The sequence below is a fragment of the Musca domestica genome, unplaced genomic scaffold (assembly GCF_030504385.1).
Source record: "Musca domestica strain aabys unplaced genomic scaffold, Musca_domestica.polishedcontigs.V.1.1 1, whole genome shotgun sequence".
NCBI classification, from domain to species: domain Eukaryota; kingdom Metazoa; phylum Arthropoda; class Insecta; order Diptera; family Muscidae; genus Musca; species Musca domestica.
In genome coordinates this window covers 17570026-17585941 of record NW_026712114.1, presented here as the reverse complement: position 1 = coordinate 17585941, position 15916 = coordinate 17570026, and the positions used below count along the sequence as shown (strand labels likewise).

The 15916-nt window shown below is 33.9% G+C and overlaps 1 protein-coding gene across 1 annotated transcript in view; it reads left to right on the top strand.

Moving 5' to 3' along the window:
- LOC101890091 (uncharacterized) overlaps nucleotides 1-15916 on the top strand; it is a 303416-nt gene that overhangs the window by 275694 nt on the left and 11806 nt on the right. The window contains exons 12-14 of the mRNA XM_059119882.1: nucleotides 6223-6304; nucleotides 7538-7750; nucleotides 12972-13167. Of these exons, the coding sequence (XP_058975865.1) occupies nucleotides 6223-6304; nucleotides 7538-7750; nucleotides 12972-13167 (491 nt within the window). The remainder of the gene's footprint in view (nucleotides 1-6222; nucleotides 6305-7537; nucleotides 7751-12971; nucleotides 13168-15916) is intronic.

Genomic DNA, 15916 nt, shown 5'->3' with positions numbered 1-15916 from the left:
TCTTTCTGATACCTTCCCTACAAAGGTTTTCATATTTGAATAACCTAAATGATCATAAAATCCGAAATAAGCACCCCGTTATCTTCAAAATTCACACATTACAATATTTTTATTAACCCAGGGTCTGGTGTGAAGATGCAATATATCGCTCCACTCCTTCTGGTATCTCTCCCACATAGGGTCAAATTTTTGAATATTTATGCGCCTCATAAAACGCGAAATTAACATCTGATTCCATTCAGACTTGATACATCTCAAAATATCCATCAACGCAAGATGTAAGGATGAAAGAGATCGGACCATTTCTTCTGGTAGCTCCCCCACATAGGGTCCAAGGTTTTTGAAAACAAAACGTTCAAAGAAAACGAAATAGGCATCCAATTCGCAAGATCTGTTTGAAGCTGAAATATATCTACCACCTCCTTCTGGTACTTCCACAACAAGGGGTCACAATTTCCAATGCCTTTATTTGTCATAACTTTTAAAACATGTCGGCGATTCCGCTTAACTTCATATATCTAAATATTTCTCTTAACCAGAAATCCTATATGAATATGTAATTCATCGGAATTTATGATTTCACATTTCGATTTCCTTAAAATTTTGCACATACCAATATTTTTATCTGTATTAGATGATGTATATTTCCACATTCGAAAAATTTGCACATATCTCATATAAAGTATGTGAAATACTCGATTAAGTCCAAATCTCTTACGTTGTAATATTTATAAAGGGTCAAAAGTTTTGAATAATTATAGCTCAAGGCTGGGGGTATACATCTGTCAAAAAAAAAAGCCGACTGATACTGTTTTACTTGTTTTCTTTTATTAAGCCTGACTATTTTGCAACAACTAAACAAAAATTATTTTTAAATTTCTTCCAACACAATCCTTTCATTTAATTATTTGAAACTTCAATTCCAATTTCTTAGCCCACTGTCCAGAGAGTATATTACTTTTTTCCAGATACTAATCGATTGTTAGTAGTAGTGGTGGTAGTGCTGCCACTTCTACACAGAGGGAATTGAAGTTTTTGCGAAAAAGTGTTGTCCTATTACTTCTGTGTGTGTTTGTTATCCGCAAATAGTACTACCAGAAGATGATGAGAAAAAAAAAAAAACACAAAATGAAACGTAAAACAGAAATGGGAAAAACGAACGAGTTAGGTAGCTAGGAGTTGTGCGTGCGTGCCTGCTTGCCTGCGTATCCTTGAGTGATTATGCCATTGTATGCGTGTTCACAATCCGAAATTGATGACTTGGAATGCTTTGGGATTATTATTGCCAATGATGCTGTTGTTGTTCTTTGCTGTTTCAAGTGCTCCATTTAGGGTTAGATGAGAATGCTATGAGTATTTTATTATTATTGTTGTTGTTGTTTGTTTGTTACTGCTGATGTTGGCTCCTTCAGCTGCTTTCACCTTTAAATGTTTCATAGTTAGCTGCTGATGATGATGCTCTTGTTTAGCAGTTTCCAATTGTGGGGGGAGTGGGGGCTGTTAACTAGGATGAGGGAATGTTTTTGCCAAGATAAGAACAACAATAATACATACTTTTACCATTGTTGTTCTTGTTGTCTGTTTGTCTGTCTGTTTTTGATTGGACATCCATTGAAGGGGGAGAATATACCAAAAATATAACAACTCCTCCTTGCTGCAAGGTAATTTATTTGGATTATTGGAATGCTGTTTAATCCTTTGATATCACCTTAACCTTTTTCTCGTTAGTATTTTTAATTCATTTTCCTTTTCTTCCGCCCCCTCCCCCATTCGATTTCATTCATTCATTTGATTTCTTTGATTGACCTGACACTTGGTCAAATGTTAAGATTGGCTTTGTTGGGATTTTTTTTGGGGCTGGAGGGAGAAGGCGATTTTCTTCCTGGCATTGACATGGATGGCATAACTGGCCGGGCTTGAGTTATTAGATAAAGTCAAATGAGAAGGCAGTGCTACGGAATGTTAAGGACATGATGTATTATGGACAATAACAAGGAATAAACAACAACAACAACAGCAGTTCTGTATTGTTGTTGCTGTTGTTTGTTATAAGCTTTTGTGTCTTGATAACTAACTCCCACCCCTTTGGGGGATAAATGCAGGGATATAAAAGTCGTTGTTGTTGCTGCTGTTGTTGTTTGATATCACTTCCTTCTTGTCTTGTCTATTTATTAGAGAAAAAGCAAGGGTCAAGTCGTCTAGGGTCATAGAAGTCGTTGTCTTTGCTTTTTTATTCGCCTCGTTGTTGCTGTTAGTATGTCCATGCTGTCCATGCTATGGCTGCCTGCCCTCCAGCCCGTTTCTGTCTGTGTTTGACATTTATTTTATTTACCAACCTGACAGCAATTTAAAAGTCAAATGACTGTCATTGTTATGCTACTTAAGTGGTCACTTTTGGGTTATCCGAAGGAAGCCAGCCCCTTCGCTCCCCCACCAAGGCAAAATAGAAATATCAATATTTATTGAAGCCAAACAATTCATTAAAGGATTACAGTGATTGAATGCTGTGAAAGAAGATGATGATGAATAGGAAGGAGTGGAACAGAGTGTGATTAGTGTTTTTATGAATTATGAATCCTTTTATGATTTTTTCAAATGAGAAAAAAGGATGGGAAGGAGATGGAAAGAAAAATTGTGGTACTATATCACGTCTTAAATTCCCAAGGGAATCTTTAAATATTGAAAGAGGTTTTTGTCCGAAACATGGATTAACTGAGGACCCCCACACTTCATAGTTCGGATGAATACTTTTTACCGATATTCAATTAATGAATTTAAAATCTCCTCTTTTTGGGGTATGGAATTTGTGTTTGGATTTAATCTTCGTTGTTAATTGAAATAATGAGGAGGTTGATTAAATCAGTAATTAAAATTATGACCTCCTTCGTAGTTAATGCAGATTATGGCCTTCTTTAGGGGGCGTATTAAATTGTAAATACTACCACATGCCAGATTTGGGATCGACTAATTCCTTCACTTTATAGATATGTGATATGTACTTATTTTTTGAAAATGTTGAAATGTTCGGAAGGTACCAGATTTAGTGAATCGAAGAATTCCAGAAGGAGTGGGTTGATAAATTCTATATTCACGTCAGACCTCTTGTTGAGTAAAATATTTATTTATATCAAGAATTGTTGACTTGTTTCGAAATAAATTGAGATTTATTATAAATGTTGGAATGTGTGAAATTTGAAGAGAATCGGATATTTATATTGTATTTTACGAGAGTTACAATTACCGTGCCGAGTGTGAAAGAAATCGAATGCTTATTTCGCGTTTTATGAGCTTCATGATTATTTAAAATTTTTACCCGCTGTGGGAGAGGAATCAGAAGGAGTGGTTAATCTGTTCTTCATAATGTTGGTAAAAATATTGAGATTTGTGAAATTTATAGACAATCGGACACTTTTTTCAAATTTTATTAGAGAAAGATTTTGACCCTTTGTGGGGTAGGTACTTGATGGAGTGGACCGTTATTGTCCATTTTCGCACGTGACCTACTGCTAAAATTATTAGGATTTGCAGAACTTGCACAAAATTGGACAATCCTTTCTTGTATTATATTGATAATTACTTTCTGTAAAAATGTTGACCGTTTTTGGGTCAGGTACCAGGAGTCGACCGATATTGCCCATCTCCGAACTCAATCTAGACTTCATAACAATATTATGATATACCAAGTTTGCACTAACACGGAATCTCCCTACTACCCAGACAAGCAGACGGACGGACACCCCTAGATCGACTCCACATGTCCTGAAACAGATTTAGTCCAAAGAGACCATAGAGTCTATAACTGTTATTTCGATGAGCCACGTTTTGGCCGTATCATATGACATATACCTTCTGTAGCCATATGGCTGAGAGTACACCTAACAAAAGGAACAACATTGGTTATTGAAAAAAAAAATTATCAAAAAACAAATATTATAAAAATACAGGATTAATTCTTGAATGATATTTAAAAAAAAATCCAAGTTGGATTCTTTAATGTCATTTTTAAAAATGTCCACTATTGGTTCTTGTATAATATTTTTAAAAAATACACAATTGATTCTTGAATAATATTTTTAAAAAATCCACGATTGATCCTTGAGTGATATTTTTATAAAACCTATTAAAAATATATCTAAAACAATTCACGATTGATCCTTAAATAATATATTAAAAAACTCCAAGATTGATACTTAAAATATTATATTTAAAAACTCCACGAATGATCCTTAAAAATTAGTCCTTGAAAAATATGTTTAAAAAATTCACTATTATTAAAAAATCCAAGATTATTGTCCTACAAGGCCTTGAAAAAATATGTTTAAAAAATTCAGGATTATTGTCCTGTTGGTCCTTGAAAAATATATCTAAGACATTTAGGATTATTGTCCCGTTGGTCCTTGTAAAAATATATTTAAAAATTCCGAGATTATTGTCCTGTTGGTTTTTGAAAGTATATATCTAAAAAATCCAGGATTATTGTCCTGTTGGTTCCTGAAAAAAATATTTAAAAAATTCACAATTACTGTCCTGTTGGTCCTTGAAAAATATATATTTAAAAAATCCACGATTATTGTCCTCTTAGTCCTTGAAAAATATGTTTAAAAACTTCACGATTATTGTCCTGTTGGCCCTTGAAAAAATCCACGTTTATTGCCTGTTAGTCCTTGAAAAAACAGGTTTAAAAATCCACGATTATTAAAAAATCTAATATTATTGTCTTGTTAGTCCTTAAAAAATATATTTAAAAAATGTACGATTATTGTACTCTTGGTCCTTGAAAAAATATATTAAAAAATTCGATATTAATGTCGCGATTAATATATCTAAAAAATCCAGGATTATTGTCTAGTTGGTTCCTGAAAAAATATATTTAAAAAATCCGCAAATACTGTCCTTTTGGTCCTTAAAAAATATATATTTAAAAATTCCACGATTATTGTTCTCTTAGTCCTTGAAAATATATTTGAAAACTTCACGATTATTGTCCTGTTAGCCCTTGAAAAAATATATATTTAAAAATTCCACGATTATTGTTCTCTTAGTCCTTGAAAATATATTTGAAAACTTCACGATTATTGTCCTGTTAGCCCTTGAAAAAATATATTGAAAAAATCCACGATTATGGTCTGTTAGTCCTTGAAAAAATTAGTTAAAAAAAATCCACGATTATTAAAAAATCTACGATTATTATCCTGTTAGTCCTTGAAAAATATATTTAAAAAATTTACGATTATTATACTGTTGGTCCTTTAAAAAATATATTAAAAAATTCGCGATTAATGTCCTATTGGTCCTTGAAAAATATATCTAAAAAATCCCGGATTATTGTCCTGTTGATCCTTGAAAAAATATCCACGATTATTGTCCTCTTGATTCATAAAAAATATGTTTAAAAACTCGACGATTAGTGTCGTGTTGATCTTTGAAAAAATCTATTTAAAAAATCCACGATTATTGTCCTGTTGATCCATTAAAAATATGTTAAAAAAACTCCACGATTTTTTCCAGCTGATCCTTAAAAATATTTGAAAAAAATTAATCCACGAATCTTGCTGGGTTTGTTATTGTTCCTTTGGTATTTGAAAAAATAGATTCAAAGAAAATACAGGATTATTGCTTTTTGATCCTTGGACAAATATATTTATAAAATCCAAAATTCTTGCCTGTTGGTCCTTGAAAAAAAAAAATATTTAAAAAAGCCATTGTTATAGCTCTGCTCTCTTTTTTTTTTTTTGAGTCATGGTTCATCTCCAAGTCAAGGAGTTGAATTAGAAACGTCATGGAAAGCCAATATAACACTGTTATCCAGGAAAATTGCAAGCATGATAGAGTATTAAATGTTTGCATGTAGGAATCTTCTTCAAAAGATATAACGGAGTTGATTTGATGTGAAAATTAGTTTTGGAAATACATTGATATGTTATGACCACTTTTCCTAGATTTTTTGTAAGCCGCGATTCCAATGCAAGAAAACATTTTCCCTAAAGTCCGCGAATTTTTATTTTGAAAAAATCCATTATTTTGTCATTGAAAAAAAAATTTACGAAAATTCTTATTGAATTATTGCTCTTGTAAATGAGTTATTAAATCCAAAATTAAAACTGTTTTGATAACTTATATAAATTCCGCATAAATTATTTTATATTAAAAATACCTAAAATACTTTCTTCTCAAAATTCATTTATTTTCATTTCCTCTCTCTTTTCTTTCTACTATTTCCAGATCCCATGACCGAGAAAGCGGTGATTATGCTGGCTCAATATCAGACCTCCAAAGTGTTACCTCCCGTCTCAGCACCGTATCGGTAAGTTGAAATTGAAATGAACGTCAGAATGCAGCACCTGCATTTCATGTTGTTGTTATTTATTATTTTCCACATTGTAAACTGTTCACCACCCACACTTTTCTGCTCTTTAAGTTTCCACAAAAAAAAAAAAAAAAAAAAAAAAAACGAAGAGAAAAACTCTACGAAAATTTATTTACGAATTAGATTAAATGTTAGCGTTAATACTGCACAAGTGCAAATAATCTGTAAACTTGCAACGTTGTTTGTCTGGTCCATGCTCAGAGGGGTTGTGGGTGTGTGTGAGTGTGTTCTTTTTTCGAAACAAAGTCGAAAACAAAAGATTGTTGGTTTCCAACCCAAACGTTGTGTGAGGATTGATGGTTGTACCACCACCATTGCCACTTTTGTATTTCGATCCTGGAATTGCCATTGCAGCGACGAAATTGATAAAGTGCACTTGAGCAAACAAACTTTTATTGTTGCCCGGCAATATTTTCTTTTCAGCTCAGCCAGTAGAATTTTTTTCAGCAGACTGGTTGGTTGGCTGTTTCGTTAGGTGTTTCAATGCGTCTGCATCAATTTTGCGACATTTGTTTTCTTTAGAGTCTGGCTGAAAATTTTAGATTTCCAAAACCTCTCTCTCCCTCTCCTGCCACGGCTCTCCCACACCAAATGTTTATTTTTGTTGCAAGCCGGCTACATTGTTGCTGCGATTTGTCCAAAAGCAAATTGTGTTTAGATTCTTTGTGAAAATATTCGCCCAAAATGCTTGCGGTGAAGCAGCAGACAACGCCACCATAAGATTACCGACCACCAATCTTTGCACATCATGCCATACATTGCCACACACCGCCACAAGTACACCGGTTCAATGAGTTGCAATGGTGGACTGACTAGCCGAACGAACCCAAGCCAGCGACCTCTGTTCGAGCAGCAACCACATTGGCAATGAAGTCACGTTTTGCGTTCGAATTTAATTGCGATTTAATGTGAATTCTGTGAACACAGACAATGAGTTTTAATTTGATTTGTGTGATGACCCCCAGGCCAAACCCTCCGGGCTTCGAGTCTTCATAAATGGCAAATGTTTATTTCTCTTTGCCTTTTGGGTTTGAGATTCAATCATTATCATCATCATCTTCATCATCCACAATGTCATTATTATCAATTCGTTTTCCATCATCAACGTCATCATTGCATTGCCTTGCATTTTCTTCCCGTTCTCATTCTTCTTTTGATTTCTCTTTCCAGATTAGTACCAATAATTGCACGGCTCGTTATCGTACTTTGAGTGGTGGCCTTGGTAATTCACCATCTCTGTCGCCCAGTCCCTCCTCCGATTATGAAGACATTGGCATTGGAGCACCCCGGGCCCTGCCACCAAGCCTGGCGGCAAAGGTTAAAAAGAACGGTGCCATTGCAACAAAGTCAAACACAATTAGCCAGAAAGCTACCATACATCATGTAAGTATTAGTGGCATGAAAGTGCAATTCCGTTTCTCTTTTTTGTTTTCCTTTTTTTTCGTGAGTCCTTGTACATCTCCAAGTCAAGGAGTTTAATTAGAAACGCCGTTGAATGGCAATAGAACGCACCATTGTCCAGGTAAATGTAATCAAACATGATAGGGTATTAAATGTTTGCATTGCAAAACAAGTTGTAGGACTTTCTAAGGCGAATGAGTAGAAGGAGCATGGCTGATTGATTGATGTCGAAAAGCAATTATGTAGATTTGGAAATAAATGAGTATGCTATGATAGTTATTTGCAAAAAAGGCTTTGAAGAAATACTTTTTTAAAAACTCCTCAATTTTAATAATCCCTGAAAAACATATTTTTTTTTAAATTAAAAAAAAATCCACGATGCAAATAAAATATTTTTTTTAATTTTTTTTTAAAATTTATATATTTAAATCGTAGAATTTTTAGCCCTATATTTTTTATTAAAAATTCCGTGAACTATATATGCCCCTTTCAACAATATCTTTAAAAAATCCACGAATAAAAAAGTCTATAAAAATATTTTTTTAAGTTTTCTTTTTTAAAAAACTACGACTCTAGCAGCTCCTACCAATACTATTTTTATTTTTAACTCACTATTAGACTATCAAAAATATTTCATTACAAAATCCATTACTATGTCATTCCTTAAGTTAAGTTAAACTTGGGGTCTACCGTTATGTGGGAGCTACTCCGAAATATACACAACACATATGAATTCCTGGCGTATATGTAGGAGTTTGACTTTTGATTTCTTCTAGGACCTATAGTAAAATTTTATAATAAATAATTGTACGGGATATTTTGGCAGGCTGCAACCACTTTTAAAGGGAGTTTTAGACAATATTTGGCCCGTCTAATTAGATTAAATTGTGATGTAAACTTTCAAACCGCCGATACACGATTTTCCCGTAATTATTGAATAAAAATTGAATTTTGTCTCACAGTGTAATAAAAAAATCAAGATTATAGCTCAGCTAACCAGGCCTCGGATCTCCTGCTAACAAAAATTATATGAAAACCCAGATTTAGGGACCAGATAGTAAATTAAAAAATACTAAGACTTGTAACGAAAATTGAAGATTAAATCTCACATAATATCTTAATAACAAGTAGTAAAAGAGACTATACGATTATATCTCAGATGTACCTTAGAAAAGATTCCTCAGATCTTTAAAAACCATGATTATAGCATAGGTAATCTGGAACAAATATTCTTAAAAAAATCCTCGATTAAAGCTCCGTTAGTCGTTTAAAAAATTTTAATTAAAAAATCCTCAATTTAGTCTAAATGGTTCTGAAATAAAAATTCTTAAAAATTACTTAAATAGTCACTGAGATTATAGCTCAAATATTTTTTAACAAAAAATACAGGGTGAGATCAAAAAACAAGGTCAAAGGTAATAATTTTTACATTTTTTTTTAAATTTCATTGAATGAAAGCAAAAAAAAACCAGTAAAGAAAGTCTTAAAGTCGGTCGGGGCCGACTTTATGATACCCTACACCACTTTGCTAATTTAGTAGAGCTGGGCACAACAATTAAAAGTTGTTATGGGAGAATTCAATCATACACGCTATGATTATAATTTAAAGTTCAAAAAACTAAATATGCCGAAGCATTTGTATCTTTTAAATTCGGACTTGTATTACCATTTGGTGCACAATTAATTTGAAATCGGATAAAAATATATATGGTAGCTATATCCAAATCTGAACCGATCTAGATAAAATTTGGCAAAGATATTTCTGAGCTGTATTTGATATATTTCCCTGAATATCGTTGTTACGGAGTGCATATTACGGTTGTGGGTAACAAATATAACAAATCGGATGAATAATATATATGGAAGCTATAGCTATATCTGAACCGATTTTCGCCAAATTTGACATACTAGCTTCTAGACTCAATTCGGTCGTAAGTGCCAAATTCCATCCCATTTGGACAAATATTAGACGTTTGGTGCACAAAAAAAAGTAAATCGGACGAAGTTATATATGGGAGCTATAACCAAATCTGAACCGATCTCGATAAAATTTAGCAAATGTATTTCTGAGCTGTATTTGATATATTTCCCCAAATATCGTTGTTGCATAGTGCATATTACGGCGGCGGTGGACAAAAATAACAAATCGGATGAACAATATATATGGGAGCTATAGCTATATCTGAACCGATTTCGATCAAATTGGCATACATATTTTCAGGCCTAATTTGGGTGTATATGCAAAATTCCATACAATTCGGGCTGATATTACACGTTTGGTGCACAATAAAAGGCAAATCGGACGAAGATATATATGGGAGCTATATCTAAATTTTGACCGATTATCTCCAATTTCAATAGGGTTCGTCCTTGGGCCAAACAAAAGATCTTTGCAAAATTTCATCTGGATCGGGCAATAAATGCGACCTGTACTTTGTTTACAAAAATACATGGACAGACGGACGGACAGACAGACGGACAGACGGACAGACGGACGGACAGACGGACGGACGGACGGACGGACGGACATGCATAAATCGACTCAGAATGTGATTCTATGCAGATCATCAAAAGGAACTATGGGTCTATCTCGTTTCCTTCTGCCTGTTACAAACAAATGCACAAAGACATAATACCCTGACCACCTTGTGGTGTAGGGTATAATTAATAGCATCAAATTCTAGAATAAGTTTAGATTTGTTCGAATTGTTCACCTTTGGTACGAATTATGGCCTTCAAACCGATAATGAAACCGTTACACGCTGTCCGAATGTTGCTCTGCGGTATTTTGGCCCAATCCCGGCGAAGCGCTTGCTTGAGGTGATCGACACTTTGGTAGTTTTTAGTGCCAACCTTGCTTTCCAAAATACTCCAGACACAATAGTCCAACGGATTGGTATCCGGAGACTTTGGTGGCCATTATGCGCTGAAAATGCAGCGAGGAACCTCATTTTGTAACCATTCTTGGGTAGCGCGTGATGACTGCGATGGTTCTGATTCCTTTTGGAAGGTCTGCGAACAAAGTGTTTGCGTGCCCAAGGCTTTAATACACCCACCAGAATGTTTTCGCGATAATATTTATGGCATTTATTCTGATGCCACGGTTGATTAATACGAGCGGAGAGCGACCATCGGCTGTTATGGTGGCCCATACCATCACCATGGCCGGCGCTTGAGTTCTGGTGGTCAACCGTAGGTGCACATTTCAGCTGACCTCTTTGGCAAGTAAACACGAACATTTTGTTTATTTAAAATCTGCTGGACAACGGCTGTTTTCTCATCGGTGAAAACCAAATTCGGCAGTTCACCACTTTCCGCCAAGCGAAGCAACTCTTTAGCTCTTTTGAGTCTATTTTCTTTCTGTTGCGGTGTAAGTTCCTGCACGTTTTGGGATTTCCGAGCTCATTTTTCAATATTTGCCAAATGGAATAATGCGAATGAATTATGAGCCATTTTTTGGCCAATGCGACAAGGGTTTCGATAAAGTCGCTTCTTTACTTTTCGAATCCTTTCTGCTGATGTTGCTGTTTTCTCTGTCCACTTCCTTGACGTCGCGCTACGCTACAAAATATTTATTCACATTAAAACGCTGGAGTACTCTAACGATAGCCACTTGAGGTTTTCCAGCCAAATAAAAAGAAATCACACTATCACGCTTGAATTCCATCACGAATAACTTTTTTTCTGGAAAATCCTCACCAAAACACTTTTGTACGCTTGTAAACAATATAATGAGCTGTCACTGGAATAATTTTAACAGATGTCGGACGAGTGGCTTAGAAATGTCAGCAGTCTGAAGTTGGTTTTTTTCATCTCACCATGTATAATGAGCTGTCACTGGTGTGGCTTAAAAATGACAGCAGTGTGAAGTTGGTTGCAGTTTTTTTATCTTACCCTTTATATAAAAAATCTGTAATTATAGGTTAAATAATCCTCCAACAAAAAATCTAATAATCCACGAGTATAGCTCAGAAAATTTTAAGATGAAAATTCTCTGAGGATCTAAGTTTTAAGTATAAATATCCCTGAAAGTTAATAAAATAAAAAATATGGCTTCTAATAAAACTTGTGATGCTCAGATAGCCAAAATAAATTTAAAATATACGATCATAGCTCTGATAGCCCTGGTAAGAATTTTTTTTTTTTTTTAATCTACTATTTTAGCTAAGCTAGAACGCTTTAAATACCCATGGCTGAGGCTCATATAGTCTTTTAACAAAAAATAAAAAAATAAACACTAATCAGTGTTTGTCCCTCAGAAAGTCCTTGAACAAAAATTATTAAAAATTACTGAAGTGTCTATAACTAATTTTAGACCTGCCAACTATTTAATACACCAAATTCAACTAAAATTTTCTTTATTTTTCTAGTCTACTTATCTTAGAAAATATTTATGATATCTCCTTAATAAAAAAATAATCTTCCAAAGTCTAGGATTCGAACTTCCTTTACCTATCCCAATAACCCCCGAGTTAATAAAAAATTCTCTCTGTTAGCTAACTTTAAGCCAACATGTCGAGTTGTTTTAGCCATTTTTGCTGAGTTTGTCTTGTAATTAAAAAAGATAAAACAAAGAATGTTTAGATCTGGACAATGGTGCGTTTATTTGACTTCGAAGTTGTTGCAACAAACCCAACCAACTAAAGACTTTGTTTGGAAAACATACTAACTTTTTTTCTGAAACTACTTTCTTTTTCGCCCCTTTTCTTTACGTTTTGATGTTTATTTCCAATAATCTCAAAAACACAACTTCCTGCCGTCGACTGCAATTCTTCTCATCAATTATGTTTGGATGCTCACCCACACACACACGCCCATACATGGACCAATAATTGACTGGTTGCTGCCGCTGCTGCTACTGTTGTTTTCCTTGGAATGCATTGCATCTGACTTGGACTTGGACGTTGGATATGTGGATGCTGTTTTTGCTAAATATTGCATGATTTTGATGGAATGCTTGCTGGTTTGCTATAAAACTTTCAACACCATCGCCAACATATCTCGAACACAACCATCACCACCATCAACAACAACTACAAAATTCACATCACTCAAATCGCTTCTTTTTGGACAATGTATTGCCTGGCATTCGGATGATGCCTTGGCCTTGCGCTTTTCTACGGCATCCTGTGATGACTGATGTCCATCCTGCCATCGCCATCGCCACTGCCACCTCGTGTTCGTGTATTTTATTTTATTGCAGACCAACGAAATGCGAAACTCGCAAAAGGAAATTGGCACATTTAATGAGAATGGAGTGCGAAACTTTGTTGCCACAAAAGATACTTCAAGGGATTTCAGCAATTCCCAAGATAATACCGACCGGGGCAGCATGAGCGATCAGGCCTTTGCATATTCGGCGAGTTCAGTGGAAAGTTTACCCAGTGCTTCCGGTTCAAGTAAGTAATTTTAGCTCTGTACTTCTAGTTATTGTAGTTGTTTTTTTTTCTTCATGGCTACAATTGTTCAAATGCTAGTTGCATCTATCTATCCAAATGGCCATCCATCCCACCAGCCATTCGTTCATACATATTTCAGTGTGTGTGTGAGAGAGAGTGGGTATGTATATTTTTTGGATTTACTTACTACCAAAGCGCATATCATCAGTTTAGTCTATTACCAAAAACAATTGTAATAGATGAATGGTTAGATGGATGGATGGGTGGTGTTGGGATGTGATCCCTCCACCCCTTTCCTCTCTCTCACTCCTTGGATTCCTGTTACAAACTGCCATAGACTTTTGGTTTTCCATAGCCGTTGCAACTAGTTTCATTGTCGATTTTGTTTTGTAAAGTTTGTATAAACATTGATGACGATACAAATGGATGGACGGACGGACGGACGGATGATGATACTGACTCTGTTTGTACAGACGGAACCAAGGATATCCTGTTGTTGTTTTTGCGTTAGTTTCAGTTTAAGTGGTTTTTTGGTTAAAACTGTGGAAATTTTGAAAACTTAATGAATTTTTAATATTCTTCCTGGAATGTTAAAGGCTTTTTGCATATCATCCTTTGCCACCCCTCTCGCACACACACACCCACACAAAGAGACACAGTGACTGTTTTGGCATTGCCCGAGTGTGGGGGGAGGGCGAATGTTTAAAATGCAATTGGTTTTGGCAACACAACACGTCCATACTTACGTATTCTGTGCACATGAAAAGGACAGTGTTTTCAAGGGTGGCATTAATGGTATACAGGAAGAAAGGTCCTGTATTTGCAACAGATTCAAAAATATTCCCGAAGTAGTCCTTCTAAAAATATTGCTAAAATATCCTTAATTATTAGTCTGAAAGTCCTTTGAAAAATGTCATTGGAAAATATTCTTTAAAAATACAGAAATGTGGTTTAAAAAGTCTTTAGGAAAATATTTTTAAAATCCTTTAAAAAATTAGTCTTGCATAACCACGATTATTGGTTTGACAATCCTTCAAAAATTGTTCATAAAAATGGTACATCAGTCCTTCGAAAAATATTCTTAAAAAATGTAAAGTCACTTTCTGTTGCTCCTTTGAAAATTATTCTTCAAAATCTACGATATTGGTTAGTCCTTCACAGTTATTGAACTGTTAGTCCTTAAAAAATTATTCATAAAAAATCCATTTGAAAAATACGGGATTTTTAATCTGTCTGTGCTTGGCAAATTATGTTTTAAAAAAGTCCACAATTATTGGACTGTTTGTCCTTTATAAAATATTCATTAAAAATCAACTTGAAAATATAGGATATTTTATATAACAGTCCTTTGCGAATTTTGTTTTAAAAATTCACGAGCATTGGCCTTTTGAATTTTTTTTTTATTAAAAAATCCACGATTTTTGATGAAGGTCCTGTATTTGCAACAGATTCAAAAATATTCCCGAAATAGTCCTTCTAAAAATATTGCTAAAATATCCTTAATTATTAGTCTGAAAGTCCTTTGAAAAATGTCATTGGAAAATATTCTTTAAAAATACAGAAATGTGGTTTAAAAAGTCTTTAGGAAAATATTTTTAAAATCCTTTAAAAATTAGTCTTGCATAACCACGATTATTGGTTTGACAATCCTTCAAAAATTGTTCATAAAAATGGTACATCAGTCCTTCGAAAAATATTCTTAAAAAATGTAAAGTCACTTTCTGTTGCTCCTTTGAAAATTATTCTTCAAAATCTACGATATTGGTTAGTCCTTCACAGTTATTGAACTGTTAGTCCTTAAAAAATTATTCATAAAAAATCCATTTTAAAAATACGGGATTTTTAATCTGTCTGTGCTTGGCAAATTATGTTTTAAAAAAGTCCACAATTATTGGACGTTTGTCCTTTATAAAATATTCATTAAAAATCAACTTGAAAATATAGGATATTTTATACAACAGTCCTTTGCGAATTTTGTTTTAAAAATTCACGAGCATTGGCCTTTTGGGCTTTTGAATTTTTTTTTATTAAAAAATCCACGATTTTTGATGTTCTAGTTCTAGTACTAGTTCTTCGTTGAATATTCCTTAAAATTTATAGATTATTAGTCAGATAATCCTTTGAAAATCATTTTTAAAACACAAATGATTTTTGCTTAGTAAGTCCTTTGAAAATAAATCTTAAGTATCCCTAATTATTTGTATTTTAGTCCCTCGAATAGTATTCTTGAAAAATCCTAGATTGCCTGTTAGGCCTTTGAAAATTGCTTTTAAGAAATCCACAATTGATGACATATTAATTCTTTGAAAATTATTCCTAAAATTTGGATTTTTGGTCTTAGCCTATTGGGAGAAAGTTTCTATAAAGTCACTCTTGTAGTCTATTAGTCCTTTAAAGATTATTTCAAAAATCCAAAATTGTCATTTTTTTAGTCCTTTCCAAAATCCACGATTTTTGGCTTGCTAGACCTTCGTGAAATAGTTCTTAAGGTTCTTGAGCATTTTTCGGAAAGTCCTGTAAAAAATATTTTTTAAAAAAACGAGTTTTGGTCTGCTAGTCCTTCGAGAAATAGTCCTTAAAAATTCTTGGAAATTAGTCAGATAGTCCTTTGAAAATTATTCTTTAAAAATCCACGATTTTTGGTCAGATATTCCTCCGTGAAATAGACCATGGAATTTCTCGATTATTAGTCATTTAGTCCTTTGAAAATTTTTATATTAAATAGTCCTTAAAAATATTTGCTTTTTAT